At 42.5% G+C, this 21,860-nt stretch overlaps 1 protein-coding gene across 1 annotated transcript in view; it reads left to right on the top strand.

Moving 5' to 3' along the window:
• Positions 1–13,343, top strand: part of LOC144501205 (uncharacterized) — a 37,125-nt gene extending 23,782 nt beyond the window's left edge. The window contains exons 8-12 of the mRNA XM_078224646.1: positions 33–90; positions 2,802–2,954; positions 6,857–7,057; positions 11,007–11,061; positions 11,249–13,343. Of these exons, the coding sequence (XP_078080772.1) occupies positions 33–90; positions 2,802–2,954; positions 6,857–7,057; positions 11,007–11,045 (451 nt within the window). The 3' untranslated portion in view covers positions 11,046–11,061; positions 11,249–13,343. The remainder of the gene's footprint in view (positions 1–32; positions 91–2,801; positions 2,955–6,856; positions 7,058–11,006; positions 11,062–11,248) is intronic.
• The last annotated feature ends 8,517 nt before the right edge of the window (positions 13,344–21,860 follow it).

Here is a 21,860-nt window from a genome sequence, read left to right as displayed (position 1 = left end):
TGTCCTGTCTTTTATCTCTCTTTTTCTTCTAGCCCATACATAAAAACTGGAGTCCATAACGCTCCGCTCTTTCAAGGCTCTCCAGATGCTGTGAGTATTCAGAGAGCTTGAACCTTTTACCAACAGCAGGATGTCAACAGTTACATAAAACAGTTTGTGCTCTGTTGTTTTAGCTACATTTCTGTCACTGCTGTGACCCTTCCTTAAACAATTACAATATGAATTTAGTTTTTCATTAATCAGTAATTCCCGCTGGTTCCTATTTCATTTGTACAATCCTTTTCAGAGCTTGAACTAATTTTCACCCAGTTTTAGGCATGATGCCAGTCTATTCTGAGAAAGTTGAAAAACAAATTCAAATGTTACCTGAATGAGTAAATTATTCATGTTGCATGCAGCCACCATAACCTGCATGCACTCAGATAGATTATTATGATTTATCAAGTTCTAGATGCACCTTTTTTCGTTACAAATGATGACTCTACTGATGGGTTTATGAAGGGGAAATAGATTGAACTTCCAGTGACTCCTGCTAGAGATAAACATATGTTGACACCAGGTGAGAAGGATTGGGCTGCATTGTGGTCAGCAATCACTGTCAAACATTACAAATTAATAGTGACCCTTTCAGCAAGGTATTGGTGAGTGTTTAGCTTCCACAGAATCAGCAGCTTTAACAGCAAAGGGGAGAATTTTGACAAAGAACAATACCTGCACCCCTAAATTCAACAAAACGAAGGAGATTGTCATCAACTTCAGGAAGTGTAAAGGAGAACCTGCCCCTGTCTACATCAACGGGGACGAAGTAGAAAGGGTCGACAGCTTCAAGTTTTTAGATGTCCAGATCACCAACAACCTGTTCTGGTTCCCCCCCCCCCCATGCCGACACTATAGTTAAGAAAGCCCACCAACGCATCTACTTTCTCAGAAGACTAAGGAAATTTGGCATGTCAGCTACGACTCACACCAACTTTTACAGATGCACCATAGAAAGCATTCTTTCTGGTTGTATCACAGTTTGGTATGGCTCCTGCTCTGCCCGAGACCGCAAGGAACTACAAAAGGTCGTGAATGTAGGCCAATCCATCACGCAAACCAGCCTCCCATCTATTGACTCTATCTACACTTTCCGTTGCCTCGGCAAAGCAGCCAGCATAATTAAGGACCCCACGCACCCCGGACATTCTCTCTTCCACCTTCTTTCTTTGGGAAAAAGATACAAAAGTCTGAGGTCATGTACCAACCGACTCAAGAACAGCTTCTTCCCTGCTGCTGTCAGACTTTTGAATGGACTTACCTTGCATTAAGTTGATCTTTCTCTACACCCTAGCTATGACAGTATCACTACATTCTGCACTCTCTCGTTTCCTTCTCTATGAATGGTATGCTTTGTCTGTATAGAGAAACAATACTTTTCACTGTAGGTTAATACATGTGAGAATAATAAATCAAATCAAAATAAATGAATCAGGTTCATAGGGCGGAATTTTATGGCCCCTCCCACCCGCAGGTTCTTCCGGTCCCACCAAAGTCAATGGACTTATGTATGGCTCGCCACATTTTACAGCCCCGGCCTGTTGTGATGGGGCCTTAAAATTCCAGCCATGTATGCCAAAATCATTTTAACCTATATTATACCTGTATAATGTATTTAATAATTGGTTCAAAACTGATGGGAAAGGTTTCTTTTAAGTACTGAAAGTTCACCAATAGTTTCATTTTGGTAACATTGGAAAAACCTTTAGTCCAATAAATGTGTGATAAACTGAGATGACTTGAGTGACACCTGCTGCTCCACAAACTGTCAGTATGGCACAAACTCTATTTCCTCAGTGGAGAAATGGCAAGAAATAAATGTAAATGTTATGTTATTGAATAAAATAATTTGGATAAAAGTTAAGCATTTGTACAAAGAATGCTTTCTATGGTGCATCTGTAAAAGTGTTAAATACATTGTTTCCTGTTGTCACAATATTAGGTCACATTTTCCTCAGCAAATATTGCAAATTTCTATGTCAATATTTCCCATTTGGTTTAATGACACCTTTTAATTGCAGGCTTCTCCCTGTAGGGTGAATCTGTAGTTTCTCTGCGAGTTTCTGAAGTGCCGTCCCAATTGTGCCATCCTCTTGTATACTGGAAAGAATTTAAGGCTGCATATAGTGACAGATTAAGTTCCAGCCAGAATGAAAATGATTGGGTAATTCCCCTGTCAAACATTGCTGTCAATAACTGGGATTAATTTTGTGCACATACTTTGTAGCTATGCTCCATTCACTGCCTTTTACTGGAGAAATAATCAATCTGTATTATGTAACTATCATCCACACTGCATTTGTCTAGAGAAATAATCTGCCTTTAGGAGACTTTGTTATAGTTTTGATCTTGACTTCTGTTTGCTGTAATTCATAGAAACTCTACTTAAGTAGACTCCTGTTCACAAACTTCATAGATGTTTGCTGTAGTCCACTGTTTTAGACTCTGTTTGCTGAGTAAATAGAGCGTACCATAAGATCTGCCTGCCTCCAACGCATTGACTCGCATAGTGATGTCAATCCTCATTTCAAACACATATATCCATCAACTGACCACAGAGAGTTCTTTGGGCCAGACAGTAATATAGGGTTAATAGATCAAAGCCTATTGTTGGATCCAGCTTATCACCTTCCCTAAAACACAGCACTTAAAATGCCACCTCTTGTACCTTTTGAATAAAATGGTCTTACTCATCATAGCAGTTAGATCCAGGCTAATATTGTGACAAAAAACAAATATATATCAATATTTTTTCCCCTGTTTAGGAGTTTCTGAATTATACGCTTTCACATCCTGTGAAGTACGTCATGGGAAAGTGTCTGAATGAAAAGACGCTGAGACTTACAAAAGAATACAGCAGCATTGCAATAGAAGTGTGGGATGGACATTACTTTGATGATGAGTGCTATGATTTACCGGTGAGTTTGGAAACATTGGCCAGAATTTTATGTGAGGACGGTGGCCCCGCCCACAGGATAAACAGTAAGGGCATGCCCACCTCTGCCAGACTGGGAAGCCACAGAAAGATTTTATGGTCATCACACAATTAACTGCTTGAGGTAAAAACTTTGGGTCCCTGGTGAGCCCCTGCCTCAAAGAGCTGCCAGCCAGTGATATGGCCAACAGCTTTCAAGTCACAGAAACAGCACCACTGGAGCTGCAGCCAGACCCCAATGAGGAACAGCATTGGAGTTGAATAATGAGGTTAGTGGGGTGGCTTTGGCAGGGTTAGTCAGGCAGGGGAAGAAGATGCAGCAAGTTGGCCAGAGAGGGGGACAAGCAGGGATACCCTTGACACTGGAGAATCCATCTGTTCAGCAGAGAGAGCTTGAGCAGGGGCTCCTGCCACTTGAACCCACAGCCTCAGCAATGTGGCATGTTTAGAATCCTACAGTGCAGAAGGAGGCCATTCAGCCCATCGAGTCTGCACCGACCACAATCCCATCCAGGCCCTATCCCCATAACCCCATGCATTTATCCTAGGTAGTCCCCCTGATACTAAGGGGCAATTTAACATGGCCAATCCACCTGTGGGAGGAAACTGGACACCCGGAGGAAACCCATGCAGACACGGAGAGAATGTGCAGACTCCGCATAGACAGTGACCCAAGCCGGGAATCGAACCCAGATTCCTGGTGCTGTGAGGCAGCAGTGCTAACCACTGTGCCACCGTGCTGCCCATAACTCCCCACCATTGGTAAAATACTAGTGGCGGGAAAGAATGTTCCGAAGTGTTCTTCCTTCAACTTTCAGATCTAAATTTAAACCAAATTTGAACAAGTGGTTTGAAAGTTTATTTTCAAACCACTTGAACAAGTGGTTTGAAAGTTTATTTTCTAAGTTAACTAAAGGTTTTACAAGAAATATACTTAACAGGAGTAACCCAGTTTCCTGTTAATGTGAGTCACAATACAAATTGCCCAATATTTTGGCATACTTTTAGGCTTATTTGGCAGAACATCCAGAATATCTGTTGTGGAAATGGGAACTAAAATTCAGGTTGACTAAGGCACACCTCACTGAAGTTCAACAAAGCATTGTTGAGAGATGGAGCTGGCACCTTACACTATTTACTTAACCTGACTTTACTTGATCCAGGAGAGTCTGGTGCTGACAATTATGCCAAAAATGCTAATGTTTTCATTCTTCAACGGTGAGGTGGAGATGCCGGCATTGGACTTGGGTGGGCACAGTAGGAAGTCTCACAACACCAGGTTAAAGTCCAACAGGTTTATTTGGAATCTTGAGCTTTCAGAGTGCTGCTCTTTCATCAGGTGAGTGGAAACAAACACGGCATATATAGGCAAAGACACAATTGCAAGATAATTACAGATTGGAATGTGAATGTGTTGTGAGACTTCTTACTGTTCTTCAACGGTGACCTTTCTGGTCTTGGCAAGGACTAAAAACACACCCAAAATGCTGCCCTAGCCAATATTCTTCCTTCAACCAACACCACCCAAAATAGGTTCACTTCATTGCTGTTTGTGGAATCTTGTAAATGCGTCCCAGTTTGCTTACATAGCAATAATCACTGCGCTTCACAAGTAATTTATTGAATGTGCACTATTTTGGGGCACCTTGAGAAATGTGAAATGCTATTTAAATGGCAATTTTTTATTTCAAAAATATACAGAATGTTATATATTTTGATTTAGTTCTGAGAATTGTTGCAGTGATTATACCCATGCATGTGCTACACTACTTCATCAAAACACTTCACAAGAATTGCAGACGTGTTTTAAGCCGACAGATTGTTATGGCAAGCATTTTATGGCTGGTTCTGCTGGATTATTTAATAGAGTTAATTTTGGACGAGGTTTTGCTCCGGGCTTCTAGGTTTTAATTTTAAAATGCCACCAAGTGCTCCTGGTTGTTTTTAAATTATTAAATACCAGGAAAAGTTATCTCTTCTTCATACACAAAAATGTGCATGAAGAATGTGCATGTCAGGGCGGCACGGTAGCACAGTGGTTAGCACTGATGCTTCACAGCTCCAGGGACCTGGGTTCGATTCCTGGCTTGGGTCACTGTCTGTGTGGAGTTTGCACATTCTCCTCGTGTCTGCGTGGGTTTCCTCCGGGTGCTCCGGTTTCCTCCCACAGTCCAAAGATGTGCGGGTTAGGTTGATTGGCCATGCTAAAATTGCCCTTAGTGTCCTGGGATGCGTAGGTGAGAGGGATTAGCAGGTAAATGTGTAGGGATATGGGGGTAGGGCCTGGGTGGGATTGTGGTTGGTGCAGACTCGATGGGCCAAATGGCCTCTTTCTGTGCTGTAGGGTTTCTAAGATTTCTAAGAAAAATAAATTCTACTAGTTCGTCCTTGGTGATCATGGTTGCAGTAAACACATTTAACTATTTGTACTTTTACTGTACTTCCCAACTGGGGGAGACTGTTGAAAGCGTGGCCACATGTGGTGGGAGGAGGCAAAGGAGTAGATTCTGAAGTAGATTATAAGAAGTAGGAAGTGGAATAATTTAAGAAGAGAATTCTAAAGTGCAGGGACATGTTTGCTGAAAACTCTACTATTGATGTTTTCTTATTCATGAAATGTAGGCATCACTGACTAGACCAGCATTTATTTCCCATCCCTAATTGTCCTTGAGAAGGTGGTGGTGAGCTGCCTTCATGAAGTTCTGCAGTTCATATGGTGTAGGTACACCCACAGTACTGTTAGGAAGGCAGTTCCAGGATTTTGACCCATCAAAGGAACGGTGATATATTTCCAAGTCAGGATGGTGAGTGACATGAAGGGAAACTTCCAGGTGGTGGTGTTCCCATGTGTAATGTGCTCTTGCCTTTTTAGATGATAGCGGTTGTCTAAGGAGGCTTGGTGCAGTGTATCTTGTAGATAGTTCACATTGCTACCGCTGTGTGTCGGTGGTGTAGGCAGTGAATGTTTGTGGATGAGGTGCCATTTAAGCAGGCTGCTTTGTCCTGGATGGTGTCGAGCTTCTTGAGTGTTGTTAGAACTGTACTCACCCAGACAAGTGGAGAGTATTCCATCATACTCCTGGCTTCTGCCTTGCGGATGGTGAACAGGTTTTGGTAAGTGAGTCAGGAGGTGAGTTAGTCGCCATAAGAGTACTGTGTGCAGTTCTGGTTGGTTCACTGTAGGAAGGACGTGAGTGCACTGGAGAGGGTGCAGAGGAGATTCACCAGGATGCTGCCTGGGATGGAGCATTTGAGCTATGAAGAGAGATTTGGGTTATTTTCTTTAGAGCAAAGGAGGCTGTCAGTGGAGACTCAATGGGTCGAAAGGCCTCATCTGTACTGTATGTCTCTATGACTTACAATAATTTCATGGTCATCATTAGACATTTAATTCCAGATTTCTTCTCCATGGTAGGATTTGAACCGAAGTCCCCAAAATATTACTTTGGGTCTCTGAATTATTAGCCCAGTGACAATATCCTACGCCACGACCTATCCTTTGGGAGTTTGCAATATAAATCCTACTCAGGAGAGTGGAGGGTGCATTTTGTAACATAAGGTTAGAAACAGTTTCAAGATTTCTATGAGCTGCGGAGAGATTTGAAGAAAGTCAAGAATTTAAAAGCCAATGTATTGAGAACTGAGGAGCCAATGGAGTATTGTGCAGGTAGGAATGTGGGATAGCATGTGAACTGCAGAGGGCTGAATGAATTAGAGTGTACGAAAGGTACAGCCCTATAGCATAGTGAGTGTTGAAGAAATGAAGTCTAGAGGGAATGAAGTCTTTGAATGATCAAAGATTAATGTTAATTTTCAAAATTGAAAATGTCGATTCCCGGTATAGTTGTTGTCTGACTGGTCTGTTTCTCATTTCATCTTCTTCAGGTTATTAATGACCTTCTCCTAATAGATAAAATGAACAAATTTATGAAAGTACAATCTAACAAGAAGGGCAAAGACATGACACAACTTGTCTTGCAGAGTCTGGATCGGAGAATCCAGAAAGCTGGAAGAAACCACCCTGAATACAAACGTGAGGAACAGTTCTATGAAGAAGCAATGGCAGAGACATTCTACACACTTGTGGTTGGTACAATTATCTACTTTGTGTGAAATCTGACGTGGAGCAACACTTGAGTTTTACAGCAGTGGGTTCTCTGCTACTGACCTGTATGTGCTACAATCAATGTAATCTTGGCATGGTTAATGAGAAAGCTCCTTTACTGTGAATATTCTCTGGTGCCCCAATTAGTTCCTAATTATAATTAAACCCATATTGAAGAGCGATACTTGAAGAATTACAGCTGTACAATGAGCTTATTCCTGAATTTCCATAACAATATCAAAACATAATTATTAAAATAACAATATGCAAAAACAATCATTTTTTTTTCCTTGTAACTTTTATATATATAATATATATATGCCCCATTTTCCCTCCTGCAATCTAACATTACCTGGTTAAATGAGTTACCTAGAAACCTGCTTCTGGGATCTCCCATCAGTGCTTTCCTATTGAGGGGTTTTAAGAACGTGCACTAGCAGTCCTGTGTGACAGTTTTTCTGAATGTTTTCTTGCTGTGCAGGAACACCTGTCAACTTCTCATGACAGCATGACTGAAGCTGTGGACCTGTGACGCAGTTTGTGCCAGCCCCAGCACAGTTCCCCATCAGACTGCGGATTTTAAAGCAAAATTCATAACATGCAGTTACATCAGTGCCAAAGTATTTCTGCCAATGCAAACCTGAGGCACTCGGATGGGACATTTCAACACCTGTCCCTGTACATTTCTTCCACACCCCCAATCATCCTGCTTCAGTGGAGGGTCCCTCCACACACAAAGCTTCTGCCAAGGCAACTATCAAGGCTGTTTTCTATTATGGAAATCCTTTGAGCTCACAATTTAAAGTGAATGGAAGTATTCAACATATTTTACTGTAATGCTACATATTCTGATTTGATCTCCGCATCAAAGTAAAAAAATGTAACAAGATCTGAGCCAGACATGTTAATGGATGCCTGCTTAGCTTTTACCTCCTATTCATACACACTAATACACCACCCAATAATTTTACTGGCAGCTGAATAAGGCTCTTTAAAGTACATTCCATCCTCTGCCTCAGACAAAAAATTGTCAAAATTTAAAGGTTGGATAAACTGTGCGCAGATGACTTGTTTTATATTAATTGACCCCTGAATATGTGTTGTAGTGAGACAGTGCCTTTAAATGCTTGAAGTTAAAGACGTCAAGCCTCTGTGCTCAATGACATTCGACTCCACCGACCATATGTGGCTGGGTAATTTATGTTCCTGTAATCAATGTGTAATCTGTTATGGCTCTCCAGGGGTGACATAAGTTATCCAATGACTATAAGTAAAAAAACTTCACAGCTCCAGGGACCTGGGTTCGATTCCCGGCTTGGGTCACTGTCTGTGTGGAGTTTGCGCCTTCTCCTCGTGTCTGCGTGGGTTTCCTCCGGGTGCTCCGGTTTCGTCCCACAGTCCAAAGATGTGCGGGTTAGGTTGATTGGCCATGCTAAAATTGCCTCTTAGTGTCCTGAGATGTGTAGGTTAGAGGGATTAGTGGGTAAATGTGTAGGGTTATGGGAGTAGCGCCTGGGTGGGATTGTGGTCTGTGCAGACTCGATGGGCCGAATGGCCTGTTACTGCACTGTAGGGTTTCTATGACTTTCTATGACTTTCTAAGTAAGGCGAGTTCTTAAAAACTGAATACACATCCAATGTAAGTATCCATTCCATGCTTTACAAAAATTATCCCTGTTCAGAACTTTCTTTTCCAACCCATTACGTAGAATGACATTTGACTTATTTTCAGAGTGACTCCTATGTGTTGTTTAGAGACATCCAAGAAGTTTTAACTTGCGTTCAGCTTGGGTTATTGAACTGAGATACCAGTGCACTGGTAAAGGAAATTACATAATAACAATCCTGTTGCAATGGGCATAAATTTACTTTCTGCCTCATGACCTATTTCTGTTTGAACTTCATACAACACCTCAAAGGAACTGGCCTCATCGGACCCTAGACCAAAGGTCTATATCCAATGCTCCTTTTCTTTCACTGAGGCACTTCTGACAAATTTGGAAATTTTACTCTATGAACTATATTTATTAGGGATTCTAAAGTTAGCCTCAATTCTGGAAAGCAAGGAAAAAATTTAGTAAACTTTTCCACTAAAAAACTACCCCTCAAATCATTGTTAAATTTGCTCACTAATTCCAAACTCCTCGCTATCTGTTCGGTCATCCACATTGATACCTGTGTCTCAGTCAATGTACTCCACAACTTAAGATTTATATCTTAACAACACATAAACATCTTGGTTCTATAACCTTCAATGTCTTTGCCTTGACACAGCAGCCACTTTTGCAACCTCCAATGTGCACCCTGTGAGCTTGGACATATGGTGAGTGACCAGATTGGCTGTTCACTACAAGACTTACCTCTGGCACCTCAAGTTATACTGTTGCTCCTTCTCAGTGACCAAAATGCCTTGCTCCAAGGTTATCCTGGAGAGTAGAAATAAATCTAAGATAAAAGCGAAATACTGCGGATGCTGGAATCTGAAACCAAAACAGAAAATGCTGGAAAATCTCAGCAGGTCTGACAGCATCTGTGGAGAGCGAATAGAGCCAATATTTCAAGTCTGGATGACCCTTTGTCAGAAGTCTTAATTTGGGTTCACCTTGGGCTAATGAACTAAGATACCAGGATGTGCGCTGGTAAAGGGAGTTACATCTGACAACCCAATTACACTCTGATGACCGGTCATCCTGACTCGAAACATTGGCTCTATTCTCTCTCCACAGATGCTGTCAGACTTGCTGAGATTTTCCATCATTTTCTGCAGAAATAAATCTCTGTACCTCCTAATATTTACCTCAAACTCAAAGCATGAAGTAAACATAGATATTTATGTGTCCAAAGTCAAGACCTTGGGCGGAATTTTGTCATTTTTTTAGCAAAGTGTCATCCCTAGTGGGAAAAGTGGAGGGTAGCCCACCAGCTGCACTGCCGGTTTACCCCATCATAATTTTAGACTCTCTGCCAAAAGAAATCCAGGAGATAGTAGAAGGGCATCCAATGCCTGTATGGATACTTCCTAACAGGGCTGGGTAACAATATGAAGCAAATGTCCTGGCTGCTTTTCTACTCTCTAAACCAAGGTACTGAGGCCAATTGGAGCCCCCTTACTAGACTCTATCAACTCAGCATAGATGGGATCGAAACAGGACTTTTCTGGTTAATTAAACACTGCCTTTACCACTTGAGCCATCTAGAAACTTTGTTCATGCTATTAAATGCAGAACTTAGGCTGTTTCTGTTGCCCTTATGTACTCACTTTTCATGCTCTTGTGGACATGCTCTTGTTGCTAGCAAACGCTTGGACCTGGATACATAGACCAGTCCAACGCTGGCATCTCCACATCATACATAGATGTCAGCCATAGCTCATTGGTATTATTTTCACCTTTGAGTCAGAAAGTTGTCACTCTCCAGGGACTTGAACTCTAAAATCTAAGCAATCACTTCAAATGTGCCATCTTTCAGATGAGACATTACACCAAGGCCACATCTATACAATGACATGTTCTCATGAAAGATTCCATGGCACCATTTCAAAATAGAGAAGCGGAGTTCTCCCCATGTTCTGATTAATAGTCACTCTTTAACCAACAGCTAAAACAGATTATCTGGTTATTATCACATGCTGCATTCCTTCATCACACCAGTGGCTACACGTCAAAAGTACTCCATTAGGGCTTATAAAAGCAAGTATTTCTTTTGGGTACAATAGGTGTTTGAAATATAATGGCTGGAATTTTCCAGCCATTCACGCCGGCAGGATTCTCTGATCCCACTGTAGTGAACGAAGATTTGGCAGAGCACCAAATTCTCCATCCTCGCATCCAGCGGCCACAGGGCGTCAATGGCCAGAAAATTCCAGCCAATGTTTGTATAAGCAAATTGGAATTCAAAAGTTCTAATTTTTATTTCTGTTGTCTAAAACAGGAATCAGCGTTGATGAATGCAGGATACGGACCTCTCTGAATGATAGTCAAATGACGTAAGCGGAAGAGACAGCACATTCACATATGTAAATTCCATGGCTACAAGGATCTGTAATCTCCCTGGAAACATTTTTTTTTAAACCTGCAACTTAAAAGTCTTGCATGCACAATTTATCTCCTGACAGTCCATCTTTTTACCTCTTCATAAAACTTTTTTGATAACGTATTTTTTTCCATGAACAGAAGTTTCAATGAGAAGATGACAAACCAAACAAAAGAAGACTTACTGCTTCCATGGAGTGAACTGCCAGTGTTTGATAGAGGGTAATTTTATCCTAAGCTGCAAGTGAAGCATAAACACCACCATGGACTGATCGGGCCAATTGGCCTGTTTTGGGATTGTACATCCTATGTAATTCTATATGCATGCTAGGAACTGAGGTGCTCATGTGTAATACTGCTTTTACATGACATCTGATTTCACTGTCTATTGAGTAATTTTGGGTGAGTGTGGAGCTGCTATTCTACCTGATCCTTTGGAATTCTTGAGTGAAGAGTGGAATTAAAATTAATCCATCACAAAAAGTTTCTGAAGAACTGAATTTCAAACTGTAACCAGAAGGTGGGTTATTGCAAGAAGTTGTTTTTAAATGTTTCAAAGTTGTCTTTATTACATTTGATAAAACAAAGTTGACAACATTTCCCTGGCTTTCCACCTATAAGCCTGGATGTCTCAGATAGGGGGAATGTGTTTGGAGGCCAGAGTTCTGCAAAACAATTCTCCATTGTTCCTTCTGTTTAAACAAACTGAAATCAGGTAGATTCCTTTACAGATTTGCACTCCAAACCAGCCCACCTGTTCAACACCCACTGGACTTGCATATGATTCAGTGCAATTGTCCACAGACATCCCCATATTAGTGATAATTGGGTGAGTCTTGGATGCAGTAGATGGGTTGGCTAGAGAATTGCCATTATAATGAGACCCTTAATATCAACAAAACGAAGGAGGTAGTCATCGACTTCAGGAAGCGTAGTGGAGGACATGCCCCTGCCTACATCAATAGGAATGAAATGGAAATGGTCGAGAACTTCAAGTTTTTAGGTGTCCAGATCACCAGCAACCTGTCCTGGTCCCTCCATGCTGATGCTATAGTTAAGAAAGCCCACCAACCCCTCTACTTTCTCACAAGGCTAAGGAAATTTGGCATGTCCACTATGACTCTCACTAACATTTATAGATGCACCATAGAAAGCATTCTTTCTGGTTGTATCACAGCTTGGTATGGCTCCTGCTCTGCCCAAGATCACAAGAAACTACAAAGAGTCGTGAACGGAGCCCAGTCCATCACGCACACTAGTCTCCCATCCATTGACTCTGTCTACACTTCCCGCTGCGTCGGAAAAGCAGCCAGCATAATTAAGGACCCCATGCACCCCGGACATTCTGTCTTCCACCTTCTTCCATCATGAAAAAGATACAAAAGTAATTCCAACCCACTGAAACCTCTGTAGCATTTTAACTCGCAGCTTGGCATCCAGGCATTTTTTGAGTGACCTTGTCTTGTCGAATATCCTACTTGATAGGTTATTTGAGACATTTATCACTCTTTGCGAGAAGATCTTTTTGGTATCTGTGCCAAATTTACTTTTCACCAGTTTATATTTATAGCATCTTGTCCTGCTCCCTGCCTTATCTTAAAGTATTATTCCTGATTTATCTTATCTAAACCATTTAGCATTTTATTTACCACCGAGGACTTCCCCCTTAAATCTTTAGCTGTAGAGATTGAGCTTTTTCAACCTTTGCCTTGCACTCAAAATCGTTTTTTCTCATCTTTAACTTTTTCTGCAACTGGTATCTTTTTTGTAGCATGGTGACCAGAATTGTGCACAGTATTCTATATTCCAATGTATTATACAAAATTAGTATTGTACATTAAAAGCTCAAACAAAGGTCCCTTTTCCCACATTCCCTTCTATGTTGGATAAACTCAGCACTTTGTTTAGTGTCTCCTTTCAGTCGCATGTCTGGAATTGGTAACTGAATGGAGAATGGCCTTGTCCATGTAGTAACAAGTGTGGATTGTGCTTCAAAGCAGTGCCTCACTGTACTACCTCATGACACTGCTCTTTTTCTTACTTGAGCTACACAAAATAATCATTCCTGGAGCAGGTTTGCTGCTGAATGTAGTTTATGCTGATCTTACAGTTGATTTTTTCCATTCCTCTTACAACTGTTCAATATAAGGCTGGTTACTGTAAATTCAGTGGAGCAAGAGTCAATGCAAAAATGCTCAAGTTGGCGAATAAAATCTCCTTGGTCTTCCTGTTTTGTATAATGCGATTTTTATGGTGGTGTTTTTATTTATTTAAAATGATTTTACTAGCTTTTTGTTGTGCCGTGAGCAACCTGCACCCTCAGTTAATTCCCCCAGTCCTGTAAATCTGCTGCTGAGGGGGCCGGGTGGGTAATCTCTTTCCAGAGCTTCTGTGAAGTCCTCTTTGGCCAGTTGCCAGGAGTTGCATGGTAACAACTCTACAATACCTTCCCAACAGATTTTCTTTTCGCTGTAGCTTCAGCTTGTCCTTTCAACATTCAAAAGGCTGAAGTCCGAATGGGTCAATAACCTCCTGCTGTTTGGAGAACTACAGAAGTGTTGGGAATCAGACCTTTAACTTTCTAACCCAGATGTCGTCTGTTCTCTGACTTTGTAGTGTACTGAAATGACTACCTTCAAAGGCAGAAATCCCTGCTAAGAAAAATCCTCTGAACAGAATGATTTTTCGTACTGCGAGGTCTGACAGTGCAAGTCTTCAAAAAGGGTCAGAATTTCTGTTGCTGGTAGCCATGTCAGAAAAGGAGTTAGAGGTTTTTCTGAGGAGTCTGGACAAGTGAGTGAAACTAATTACATTTGTCTTGCCCTGTTGCTTTTCTCCTCTGGATTACTTAAAACTAGGCATACCACTTTTTGGAAGGGCCTTTAAGTTTTGTTGACATCAGCATCTCATCAGTTTCCTGAAAAGAAAGATGCAAAATGTTTGACTGCCCACAACTACAAGTGTGCACTGTATGGTGATTCTCGCGTAGACGCTTGTTCAAAGAGCTGTGCAATGGAAGAGGTGGATAACAATCAGTAAGAGAAGTGTTTTGGGGGTGGGGGGTTCTGAAAGGTGTGGTGAAGGCTTTTGAAGCAGGGGGAAAGGTAGAAATGGAAAGTGGTTCTGAGAAAGAATTTGAGAGGAGAGGTTGTAAATTACTTTCTCTCAATTGTGATGACCCGTGTGTTGGAAAATGCCTATCTTCTTTTGCATGTTAAGAACAAAGAGGATAGGGGAATAGTTTGAAAGAAGGTTCCAAGAAATGTCCACGTGATCTGGAGTTGTCATGGGAATGAACAGTTAAGAAGCAAAGGGTAAATAGAAAGCTAATTGCAGTGTGGTTGGGTTTCAGCCTTTTTTATGTTTGGCAGTTCCGTGCGTCTCTGGCTGTGGCACCCAGAATTCACCATGGAGCTGATTAAAATATTTAAGTTCTAATTTAAATCCTATTCACAGGCCCGGGACAGTCTCCGGGCCTGCTAGCCTCTCCCCCCGTCTCCCGCCAGGAGTGTTGTTTACAACAGCTCCCCACTAATGGGGAACTAACGGCCCAACCCCACTGGACTAAAGGGAGGCCATGGAGGCCCCTCAGGAGGTCAGGGTGTAAGAGGGGTGCCCCTTGGCCTTGCCAGCCTACACCTGGCACTGCCCATGGGGCACCTTGGCCCTGCCCACCATGGCAGGGCCAGAGGAGGGTGGGGCCTGTAGGGAGTGGGGCCCCTGAGGGTGGAGATTCCTGCTGCCACTCTGCATAGGGAATCGGTGGCAGAGGGAGGAAAGGGGTGATCAGGGCTGGTCATCGGTGTTGGGGGGGGTCAGCTTGCCAGGGAGGGGGATGAGTCAGGGAGACCGGGACTGCCAGGGTTGTGTGCGGGGGTAGGGGGGGGGGAAATCAAGGCAGGCTGTGGGGGCGGGGGGGGGGGGGGGTGGTAGTGGTGTCGCAGCTGGCCCGTACATGTCCAGGAGGCCAGCGATTGGGACGTTGGCGTCAGAGGGCCATTGATGGGGGGTTGCTGTGCTGGCCAGTGATTGAGCTAGCCCACAATCGGAGGCCAGCAATGCAGGCTACTGCTCATGTGCCGATCTCGGTGCTGACAGTTGGAGCATGTGCAGTGGCCCACTCAACTCGTGTCTGCGTGGGTTTCCTCCGGGTGCTCCGGTTTCCTCCCACAGTCCAAAGATGTGCGGGTTAGATTGATTGGCCATGCTAAAAAAATTTCCCTTAGTGTCCTGATTTGCGTAGGTTCGAGGGATTAGCGGGTAAAATATGTAGGGATATGGGGGTAGAGCCTGGGTGGGATTGCGGTCGGTGCAGACTCGATGGGCCGAATGGCCTCTTTCTGTACTGTAGGGTTTCTATGGTTTCTATGATTTCTATGATTTCAACGCTCTGCTGTCGGCCTCTCCAGTGGAAATAGGCCCCACCCACAGATTTTTAATGAGATTCACGCTTGGGCACTCTATGATGAACAGAGTGTGGAAGATTCATTTTGAAAATCCCGCTTAAAAACGCAGCAGATTTACTCCAGTTTTTACACAAATTAAGCACTTTGAATTTTTTGGGAGAATTCCACTCCATCACTTCCAGGTCCCCCTCCAAGTCACACACCATCTGCACTTGGATATATTACCTTTCCTTCATAGCTACTGAATCAATCATCATTACCAGCCAGGAATGGGTAATGAATGTTGAGCTTGCCTATGACACCCCCCATCACATCCCTAGAATGAATTTTTAGAAAATCACCCATTTTCATACACAAATATTCCATTAGACTTTCTATTGGCCTGATATTTTCCTTTGAAAATGTCAAATCAACCTAATGATTTGAACAGCTCAATTTACTTAAATGCCCTTCAAACAATTGCTGGGACTTATTGGATTTATATAACCGCCAATATAATTCTAAAGGATCTGCCAGTCACACAGCATGTTTATATTTAAAATGGGGCTTCAAGCAAATCCATTGAGTGATAACCAAACAAAGTCACAACATTTATATCAAATTATCCTTGTGAATATGATGCTGACTATGGGTGTTTTTTAAAATTACTTAGTGTGACTGAATTAAAGATACTGCTTCAAAATCAAACTTAGATAATAAATAGTGTATAATTGCCACAGATCATGATTATATAAAGCTTTAAGTCAAACATGATATCAGGAGAATTATTTTTCCATTTTTCAAATGTGTGAAATATACTTCTGAATGAAATAAGACCATAAGACATAGGAGCAGAATTAGGCCACTCGGCCCATCGAGTCTGCTCTGACATTCGATCATGGCTGATTTTTTTTCTCATCCCCATTCGCCTGCCTTTTCCCCATAACCCCTGATCCCCTGAAATAGCGAATGATGTGTGTCAAATGTGCTTTAAAAAGGAATTGAATTGCAAGTCATAAAGATATTTACAATTATAATTAATGGCAATGTTGTGATAAGATTGTGGCCATGAAAGTTGACTGGTTTTGTTCTTTGACATACAAAATATACCATTTTGCCCTGGGAAGAGTACCTGGAGCTCAGGTGCACATTGTATATGGTGAGACATCTGATGCAAGTGCTGTGCATTGTCTGGGATGTACAATATAGAATGTAAGACTATATACCCTAGAGCAGGGTTCTCAACCATTTTGCCTCTGCGACCTTTTCCTATGTTATAAATATCCCACAGATACCCCCTGTAACAAGGTACTTTTTCTGTTTAAAGATTTGTTATACAGTTAAGCAGATATATTAATATTTTTGTTTTATTTGATAAACTTGTTGCTGGTACTGAATGGCCCCTGTCACATCCAGCTGGACCTTACAACAGAAATTCAGATGGCTCACCATATACAATGAGCTCCGGGTGCTCTTCCCAGTGCAAAATGGTATGTCAAAGAACAAAACCAGTCAACTTTCATGACCATCTGCATCTTGCTTGTGACACTTCTGGGACTCAGACCCAGGAACACAAGCACTCAGTGACAGGGGGCTGTTAAATCACCCACCTGGGTCATGCTCAGCTTTGTAAACAGCTGAACAAGCAGTGGTTAGCCATAATAAAGAGTTAAGTCTCTCTCACTTTCTCTCTGTCTCTCTCTCTGTAATTCTCCCTCAGTGTACCTGAGCAGGTGCCAGAGTGTGACGATTAGGGGATATTTACAGTAACTTCATTGCAATATTTATGTAAGCCTACTTGTGACAATAATTAATAAATAAATACATCAGCCAAAAAGTTGCCACACACTTTGGTTAATACTCAGCCCATTTCTCCACAAAATGGACATCAAATCCAACTGGCCTTTTGGTCCATTGAGCTGGTTTAAATGGGAGAACGTGAGCTGTGTAGCCTGCCAGGAAATGATTCTGGTGCCAACGGTCAATAATAGACCAGGGGGAGAATTAGATTTGGGGTCTCATCTGCTCCAACATCAGTGGCAATAGTGGTAGCCACAGCTCATCTTTTCTGTTAAGTACTCTCTGTCATCTTATGCTTCTCCCCATGCTGGCAGTGTGCAACTTGATGAACTGTGCTCTTAGGGTGGCACGGTGGCACAGTGGTTAGCACTGCTGCCTCATAGCGCCAGGGATCTGGGTCAAATCCCGGCTTGGGTGACTATCTGTGTGGAGTTTGCACATTCTCCCCATGTCTGCGTGGGTTTCCTCCAGGTGCTCCGGTTTCATCCCACAGTCCAAAGATGTGTGGGTTAGGTGGATTGGCTATGCCAAATTGCCCCTTAGTGTCAGGAGGATTAGCTAGTGTAAATGCCTAGGGTTATGGGGATAAGGCCTGTGTGGGATTGTGGTTGGTGCAGACTCAATGGGCTGAATGGCCTCCTTTTGCACTGTAGGATTCTATGATTCTAAGTGCACGCCAGGAATAGTGTGGTGGAATGAAATGGGAGTTTTAAAAGCACTTTATTGTTGCAAGTTTGGAAGACCTCCTTGAGACCTTCTTGTAGACCCATAGGGAGTTGTGAAACCCATTGAGACCCCTGCCTGAGGGTTCTTCTTGATTCTCTTTCAAGTAATGAAAATCTTTCCAGAGCAATCTGAGTAAAATCCATGATTAAAATAGTGCCACAGAATTTATACATCCACCTGAGAGAGCAGATAACTCATTCCAAAGACAGCACCTCTGACAGTGCAGCACTCCCTCAGTATTGGCAATGAGCCTGGATCACAAGTCTCCCAAGTGGGACTCGAATCGTACTACCCGCTGACCACCTTAAGGCAGGGTTAGTTAAATGGTGAATGAATGGAGAGGTGAGATGGTGAAATCACTTCAACTTTTTGGAGGGAGGCGATGGCCTAGTGGTGTTATTACTAGAATATTAATCCAGAAACTCAGCTAATGATCCGGGGACCCGGGTTCAAATCCCACCACGGCAGATGGTGGAATTTGAATTCAATAAAAAAATATCTGAAATTGAGAATCTACTGATGACCATAAAACCATTGTTGATTGTCAGGAAAAACCCATCTGGTTGACTAATGTCCTTTAGGAAAGGAAATCTGCTGTCCTTACCTGTGACTCCAGAGCCACAGCAATGTGATTGATTCTCAACTGCCCTCGTGCAAGTAGGGATGAGCAATATATGCCTGCTGGCCAGCCAGCGACGCCCATGTCCCATGAATGAATAAAAAGCAATAAAGCAGATTGTATTTGATCAGTAAAAAGAATGGGCTTGATGGACTGAATGGCCTTTTCTCATCTTATGTTTTCTTATGATTTTCTCAAAAGGTGATTTTACTGGACAGTGCCCAATGGGAATGGGGAGAGAGAATCTGCCCCCGTTCAATATACATAGAATCCGAACAGCCAGCAGACAGGATAGTACCATCAGTCTCAGCTGAATTTGAGTGAAGCTCCTTGAAATTAAAGGCTAGTGTCGGATCTATCATAACCATTTTTAAAAGGTGGAGGATTGTTGTATTTTGTTACAGAAACTGTGTTGAAAAACTTAATCTTTGAAATGAATACATATTTTGGTTTTGAAAAGAGGTGTACATTAGAACGTGGCATATTATCTGTGACTTCCTGTACAAGAGTAGATAGCAGCCTCATGTCATTATCAAATTGGATTGGGTTCAAAATGAAATCCTCGCCAGGGCTTAGCGTGGCTCACGTTGAGTGAAAATATCAGCATAGTTTTTGCATCTGTCGGGAGGTTCAAATGAATTAGAGTTGGAGATTAGGCAATAAATATGCAAGAGGAAAATATTGCTGATTCTGGAAATAGAATCATAGAATCACTACGGTACAGAAGAAGGCCATTTGGTCCATCGAGTCTATACCGACCACAATCCCACCCAAGCCCTATTCCCGTAACCCTTATTTACCCTGCTAATCCACCTGACACTAGGGTCAATTTAGCATGGCCAATCAACCTAACCTGCAGATCTTTGGACTGTGGGAGGAAACCGGAGCACACGGGAAGAAAGTGCAGACTCCACACAGACAGTGACCCAAGCTCTCTTCCTCTGGACCTTCTGAGATTTTCCAGCGTTTTCTGTAATTGACAGTGGAAGTACGGATGCTCCATGTACTGTTCCATGAAAATTACTCTGAGTCACCGCTTGAGTGCTAAACCTGCTGATGTCTGTTTTAACACCTGCATGCACATTTAAATCATGGTCATCTCCAATTAGCCTCAGAGCTGCAACCTAAAACCAGCTCCTTGCCTTCTTCCTAGTTTGAATAACCAGATTATTCCCATTTTGAACATACCTGTCTTATTAGCACAGTACCCACATAATGACTAATTTCCCCAAATAACCCCCAAAGTCAGTTGAAAAGGAATTTTGTAATCTGATGAAGTGTAAATCTGCTGTAAGGCTAATGGGGCACTAGGACCATGAAGAGTGGATGAGTTAATTGGGCTCCCAATAAGTGATCACAGGTGACTCTGGTTTAAATTTACTTGATGTGGAGATGCCAGCACTGGATTGGGGTAAACACAGTAAGGAGTCTAACAACACCAGGTTAAAGTCCAACAGGTTTATTTGGTAGCAAATGCCATTAGCTTTTGGAGTGCTGCTCCTTCAGTTGGACTTTAAATTGGTGTTGTTAGACTCCTTACTTAATTTACTTGCAAGGGATTTGATCATGGGCAGACCTTTAGGGAGGGGTGGTAGAGCTTAGTGATATGTGTATATTTTTTGTTGTCTTTGTGAACCTAATGATGTGTGTAGAATTGCTGAACTGTCTAGACCTAACTCGGTTGAATTGGTGCTGTACATGTGGTACAAGTGTTGGCCTTCCTGACATAAGGGGTACTTGATCACAGTTGGAAACATTTGACAATAGGGAAGGAGATAGTTAGGCAAAGGGTGGTGTTGTTACATAATGGCTGAAAAAGCCTCCAAAATAGAGCAGCACAAGTGGGCTACTGTGGCACAGGTTGTGTGTAGAGATGAATGGATGTAGGAGGTTGCTGAGGCAGAATATGTCAAGGCCGTAAGGGAATTTGTCTTGAGTACTACTTGCTGCAGGGTGAGAAAGCATAGCAGTGAAATAAAACTTTCAGAATAAGTGGGGGGGTAGTGTCAAAAGCAAGGTGGCTGTGCAAGAATTCATTAATTTATTGGAGGGTGAGAATAAATGTTGGACAGAGATGATAAGGGTGGGATTTTGCAGCCTTGTTTGTCCTGAAACTGTAAAATCCCACCTGAGGTCAATGGACCTTCCCATTGTCTGCCCCTCACTTGCTCTGATTCCCATGGTGGGTAGAGTGGTAAAATTCTATGCCAGAACAAAGAAAACTACACAGGAAAAGGCCTTTCGGCTCTCTGAGCCTGCACCGATTATGCTGCCTGACTGAATAAAACCCCCTACCCTTCCGGGGACCATGTCCCTCTATTCCCATCCTATTCCTGTATTTGTCCAGACGCCCCTTAAAACTCATTATCTTATCTACTTCCACTACCTCCCCCGGCAGCGAGTTTCAGGCACTTACCACTGACTATGTTTTTTAAAAAAATTTGTCTCGTATATCTCCTTTAAACCTTGCCCCTCGCACCTTAAACCTATGTCTCCTAGTAATTGACTCTTCCACCCTGGGGAAAAAGCTTCTGACTATCCACTCTGTCCATGCCTCTCATAATCTTGTAGACTTCTATTGGGTCGCCCCTCAACCTCCGTCGTTCCAGTGAGAACAAACCAAGTTTCTCCAACCTCGCCTCCTAACTAATGCCCTCCATACCAGGCAACATCCTGGTAAATCTTTTCTGTACCCTCTCCAAAGCCTCCACATCCTTCTGGTAGTGTGGTGACCAGAATTGAACACTATATTCCAAGTGCGGCCTAACTAAGGTTCTATAAAGTTTGAACATGACTTGCCAATTTTTAAACTCAATGTCCTGGCCAATGAAGGCAAGCATGCCGTATGCCTTCTTCACTACCTTCTCCACCTGCGTTGCCACTTTCAGTGACCTGTGTACCTGTACACCCAGATCCCTTTGCCTATCAATACTCCTAAGGGTTCTGCCATTTACTGTATATTTCCTATCTGTATTAGACATTCCAAAATGCATTATCTCATATTTGTCCAGATTAAATACCATCTGCCATCTCTCCGCCCAAGCCTCCAACTGATTTATATCCTGCTATATCCTCTGATGGTCCTCATCGCTATCCACAAATCCGCCAACCTTTGTGTTGTCTGTAAACTTACTAATCAATCCAGTTACAGCAAAGGGCCCAGCACTGATCCCTGAAGAACGCCATTTGTCACAGAGTCCACCATTCAGAAATACACCCTTCT

Source organism: Mustelus asterias, chromosome 12, assembly GCF_964213995.1.
Source record: "Mustelus asterias chromosome 12, sMusAst1.hap1.1, whole genome shotgun sequence".
Lineage (NCBI taxonomy): Eukaryota > Metazoa > Chordata > Chondrichthyes > Carcharhiniformes > Triakidae > Mustelus > Mustelus asterias.
The sequence above is the reverse complement of the archived record's forward strand: the minus strand, read 5'-3'. Positions and strand labels throughout refer to the sequence as shown.